This window comes from Telopea speciosissima, chromosome 3 (assembly GCF_018873765.1).
Source record: "Telopea speciosissima isolate NSW1024214 ecotype Mountain lineage chromosome 3, Tspe_v1, whole genome shotgun sequence".
NCBI lineage: Eukaryota > Viridiplantae > Streptophyta > Magnoliopsida > Proteales > Proteaceae > Telopea > Telopea speciosissima.
In genome coordinates, this window is record NC_057918.1 from 23,819,478 (window position 1) to 23,825,477 (window position 6,000).

Consider the following 6,000-nt stretch of genomic DNA (forward strand, 5'->3'; position numbering starts at 1 on the left):
TACTTATACTTCCTTTTCATCTTCTTCTTCTTCTTTCTTTATTTTCTCTACATCAAGAACTCAACAGCCTCAGGAATTTCCAGCAACTATGTGACTGTCCCAGCCTTGCTAGCACCTACTTAAGCATGCACATGGTGGCTGCCTCTAAGCCCACCATGTCATCCACTAGTGTGCTTAGTCAAATCAGGTCGGCCACCTCCTCCTTCCAGCCATGTGGCTGGGTTCCTATTGCCACCACACCTTGGCCATGCAAATGGTGGCTGTTTAGACTTGGTCAAACAAAGTAGCTGACCCTTGATTACACCTCACCCTTATGCCATGTGGCTGCTAATTATGCCACAACCTCATCCTCTCCATGCACCATGTGGCAGCCCTTAAGTAGGACACATGGTCCAATCATGCTAAGCTACCTCTAATCCCTCATTAATCCCCCTAATAAATAGGATTAATTTAATTAATCATATTAATCAAATACGAATCAATATTTAATCACTAAGATTGATATAAGCATGCCACCTCGTGCATGCACTATTCATCATAAATAAATAAAACAATTCAATAGACACTAAAATAATAACAAATAATCCAAATCAATATTAAAGTATTATACTAGAAATGTGAGGCATTACAGGTAAAAACATGATCCCAACTAGTAAGAAGCTCACCTATGAGACAACGCAACAAGTTACCTAAACTCCTATTGATGATCTCAGTCTGACCATCAATCTGGGAGTGGAAAGCTGAAGAAAAACAGAGTTTGGTACCCATCATGCACCACAAAGTCCTCCAGGAAATGACTAGTGAACTTGACATATTTGACACTATGGTCTTTGGGAACCCATGATACTTGTCAATCTCCTGAAAGAAGAGCTTGGCAAGTATCATTAAAAATTCCACAATTTCCCAAAGTGAAGTGTGCATTGAGGAACTTTAGCAAGATATCAGAAATTATATTAAAAAAAAAAAAAAAAAAAAAAAAAACCTCACCAATCCTTATTGCTAGTAAGTCATCATCATTGTCTACATCATGACTTAAACGGCTCTATCTTCCATCAGCAGTTGCATATCCAAATATCACATACAAATCAGTATAGTTCAAAAGTGTTTTAGTGTTGTAGGACCATGCATCAGGTTCTACCTGTATGCATTGTACACAAGTTAGCTGCAATTGACAACAAAATAGTACTCAACTCAACTCAGCTTTATCCCAACTAAATGGGGTCGGCTAATTGACAATAAATTTGAATAAAACAAGCAATGCACCTTAATATATGAATCCCACACAAAATCATCAGCTGTTACTATTTGTCGTGTCTCATCCCAGGCAAACCAATTCTGCCCAAGCCGAATCTTTACATCATTGAATTGCTTCCACAGATTAGTGTACTGAATTTTCAAAACATCCTTGTCATATTGGGATTCAATTTTGGATTAAACCAAGTGAGCATATCATTCCATGCTTGTTTATTGAATGTAGACCAATCTTAAATTCATTTGGTCTAGCATAAGACCAATGAAATAACGTTCCATGGATGGTGTCCAATATGTACTTGAACAGTCACCAGTGGTTGGAGTTTGGCTGCTCATTCCTTCAACTGCAAATTTAAAAGAAGAAAAAGAAAGTAGTCATCCTATTCATCCGAACATTTTATTCTTCCAAGCATAAACTAATAGCATTATTCATACTAGCCAGTACAGTACATGTAAGCTAGATTAAGCATTAATGTTACGTAAAGCACTCCCTAGTTAAGGTGAACAACAATCCATTCATTAGATAAACACCATTCTTTAATCCTATGGCATTCTAATGGCAAAAGGAACTCAAATTACTAAGTGCTACCCGACTCTGATTTTCATAATAATACAACTCGGTCCACGCTTACATGTAAATGTATTCCTAGTTTCACATGATATCATAGATTAAGCCAGTGATAAGGTAATTATCACGGTTCCATTGAATGCAGGAACACACTAAAAACCATAAAGGAAATAATGGGCGTCCAAGAATCCGAGTTGAGATCAGATAAAGGATCTCCTCAGCAGAAAAAAAAAAAAAAGGGTGTATCCAGTGCACGAGGCTTCCGCCACTGCAGGGTCTGCAGAAGGTCATAATGTAAACAGCCTTACCCTCGCTTCGTGGAGAGGCTATTTCCTGAGCAGCAGAAGAAAAAAAAATCTTCAAATTTTGATAAGAAAATTGAAAGATAAATAAAAGAAATGGAACCTTGAAGCAATAAACGTAAAATAGTGATGTCTCTTAAACATCATTTAGGCCTAGTCAACCTGCATCTAGTTGCAAGCATTGAGAAGACCCCGTAAACAACCAAGGTTCCCATTCATGGCAGCGAGCAATAATTATGAAGAAATAAGCAACAGATATTATAATAAGCATCCTAAACATAAACCTCAGCTACTTCCAGTAATATAACTCAGCTTGTAAAGTTTCCTTTTCTTCCCCCATTATGTCAGCAAATAGAATTTGGCCCAAATGCTGTAATTAAAATTGTCCATTTGTCCTACTCTTGCATTTATGTCAAAGGTGATTGATACCATCCCACAATCACATTCAAATGGGGAGTAGGAGCGGGGAAGAAGAATGCGCAAGTGAGCAAGTGTCTGTGTGTGTGTCAGAGAGAGAGAGAGAGAGAGAGAGAGCATAATGTTATATCCCTAAAACCCACACCCATTGGCAGGCTCATCACTGCAGACTTCTAATGTTGTTCTCTAACTGCAGTTACACATTATTGGTCCAATTGTCAACTAAAAATAAAAATTGCAATTTTGCACGGAACGCTTACTAGTTCAACATGCAGCAATCACCAGATAGTGTTGATACACCAGATTACATTTGACAACTGTATAAGGCGGCATAGGGTTATAAAGATATCAGGTGCATTTTTCCAGGAATTGATGAGTTTCTTCTAAATTCCATATTCAAACTGTAGCCATATTCAGTTCCCAGTATTGGCAGATATGGAAGGATACTTAAAACACATTTAAGTCCCCCATTGCACGCAGAGGAAATCATCCCTACTGGCAATTTAGCTGTGACTTCTACTGTTGTTCATTCTATGTTTTGGTCATCAAATTCCACAAATAATAAAGGAAATATTTACTGTTTTATTTAGATTGAAGGCCATCAATCTTCATTTATCACTGGTGTAGACAGAATGCATTGCAACCTTCAGTTCTCATTATATCACGATAGGCTTCAAATCATGCTCCACTGTAGTTTCTCTCTTCTCCAAACTCACTTATTTAATGCAACCCTAAATGATACTTTTGAACATCAAAGTACCATCCGTCCAAAGCAACATGATTTATACACTCATTTGGACATCACCTATGCATTGGAGCAGGCCTTCCAGTTGCATGCTCTGACAACTTCTCATTTTCCAGCCACCATACATGTTCATTGCTATGTGAGAGCCACACAGGGTCTCATCTTAACTTTCCGGAAGTTCCACATGTATTTTGTGAGCGTCTTGTTTTAATTAGCCTGGTTGCTGCATGATTATTGACTCTTTCATAAACATCCATTTTAAAATGAAAATATCAGTAATATTCATGTCTGCAGAAAGCGAATGTCATAGCAATTAAACACATCAAGATCAATCACAACCTTATTTCAAAAAGTCTCATCTTATGTCCTGACCATTAGGATGCTATATCTTCGCCACAGGATTTATTACATGTGAAGCTCAAATTCAGCCCACAATAAGCAACAGAAAATCTTGCCTAATAGTGTGCCATTTCTTTTCCCTATTTTTCCAAAATTTCAAAATGTTCAATAAAAATTCATTGATTACATTTTCCTGCTTGGGTTCTGAATTATGTTGTGCTCTTATATTGATTATGAGATGTGTAATGTATGTCTCGAATTCTTGGACCCGTTTCGAAGAATGACCCGCTCCGACATTTTTGGTGGCGACCCGAATGGAACTTTTTCTGAGATCTGTGATGGTAGCAGATTCGCCCCGTGGTACGGTTCGACCCGACCCGATGGATCGACCCGGATCCGATGGAGGAGTATTTATGTTCCTTACCCGCTTTATTGTAAAGAGAGAGGAAGATTTTGGGGTTTTCGTTCTAGGGTTTCTGAGAGAGAGCAGCAACAGTGATTTGGGTGTTCTTGAGAGTTTCCATTGTAATTTTTCTCCGATTTGCATAGTGAATCATCTTCGTCTTCGCCCGTGGATGTAGCACACCATACTGGTGTGTGAACCACGTTATATCTCTGTGTTCTTTTGCTTAGTTCTTGTTTCTTTTCGTGATTTTGTTGGTGTTTGCTATAACAAGATGATTAGATGAGGTTCCTGATTTATCTATTAAAGCCAGCAAGTTCAGATGCTCCTATATCAGGCTTATAAAAACAGTAAGATATGGATGGATTAAAGTCAGACGCTTAAAAAAGTCTCCTTTTCCTGTTTTTTGGTAATCCATATTATTGTTGCCTTGTGATTTTGATTATGAGATGATTAGATGAGGTTGATGTTTATCATTAATTCCATTATGCCAATGAGTTCAGTTGCTTTTCAGTTTTGAGTCGACCATTTTATGTGTCCATGAAAATTAGTGATTCAAAATTTTCTGAAGTAAGAAATTTTGAAGATATCCAAGACAAAGGGATTCTGAACTCCTCTATTCCCATCAGAAGAAATAATAGGTTCAATCTTTGTCTCATTTTTTAACTCAAGCTGACACTGAGTAGATTTCAATTCTTCCAGAATAACAATAAGTTCCCTGCTTGGTAAAATCTATTCTACAAAACTACATCACGCTTTTCGATGCCATTAAAACGTTACATGGAGCTCAAAAACAAACAAAACCTTCAGAACCAGATGTGTTTCAGAGAATCAAAGAGAAGGAAAGAACTGAAACTAAGAAGCCATAAAAGAAAACCATAGTATTCCGCTAAACCTGGCAAGAACAGGGTCGAATCCAAATCTACCCAGAAAGGTAAACAAAACGAAGTTGAAGAACACATTTAAGGAGAGCAACAGGCGAATGCAAAGCTGAATGCAGACACTACTCACCTCTTCGATTGCGAGGCACGATTTGCATTTTGGCGCCTGAAGAAGGTACGAAAGGGCAAAGGGTAACCCTACTCCAGAATAGCAGGAGGAAACGTATTGGGCGTGTTTGGTCGCAAAGGAAGCCCAGTGGTAGGGAAAAGGATCTTGTCCAGCCGTTAGACCCCAAATGTGAAATGATCACTCCATCCCTTATTTTCCTGTTGTTTAGCGGGGCTGGATCGTCCAGCTCCCACCATGGCTGAACAGGATCCAAATCCCAGTGGTAGCATCGGGAAAAAAAACTTGGAAGGAGAGGGTTCATGAGAAATTCATCGCATCATACATTGAAAGGCAGTAGGGTCATTATCATCTAAGGAAGTGCGAGATAGACACATAGGTGCTAGCGTGCCCTGACTCCTGACTGTTGTAGAACCATTTCACAATTTTTTTTTTTTAAATCAAAAGGGGTTTCTATGGATGACCCAATGGTTATAGGTAGATCTGAGTCTCTTCTCACATGTCTAGGTATAAGTTTAAATGGAGTTAGCTAAATGACAAAATAAAGTTTTAAATATAAAAAATAAAACTTGTTAAGATAAAAAAAATTATTAAAAATATAAAAGAAAGACATGAAAGAGTTTATACAATTGGATTGAGTAAAAAATTTGACATATGACTAACAGAATCAGTGAGTCATAAAAAAGAAGGAAGCGAATCATTATTTATGGCTATATATATTTCTTTTTTTCTTATGAAAAAAAAATCCTTATTTATGGCCATTGTAGAGAAAGGGAAGGAGAGAAAAAAATGTGGAGAAGAGAAGTTTGACTCAAAGACAGATGAAGAGGGGATTGAAGAAGAGGTTGACCTTGAAGGGGAGTTGATTGTTGCCTTAGATGAGTTGAGTATAGAGAGAAGGAGATATATAAGAAGACATCCAGTAATACAAGGGAACTTGTCATATAGCTGGAAGGGCAAGTGAAGG

At 37.8% G+C, this 6,000-nt stretch overlaps 1 protein-coding gene across 2 annotated transcripts in view; it reads right to left on the reverse strand.

Moving 5' to 3' along the window:
• The window catches only part of LOC122655710, a 63,974-nt gene extending 58,819 nt beyond the window's left edge, over positions 1 to 5,155 (reverse strand). For both annotated transcript variants that reach the window (XM_043850001.1, XM_043849999.1), the window contains exon 1: positions 5,037 to 5,155. In XM_043850001.1, coding sequence (XP_043705936.1) covers positions 5,037 to 5,064 — 28 coding nt within the window. In that variant the 5' untranslated portion in view covers positions 5,065 to 5,155. The remainder of the gene's footprint in view (positions 1 to 5,036) is intronic.
• Positions 5,156 to 6,000: the final 845 nt, after the last annotated feature.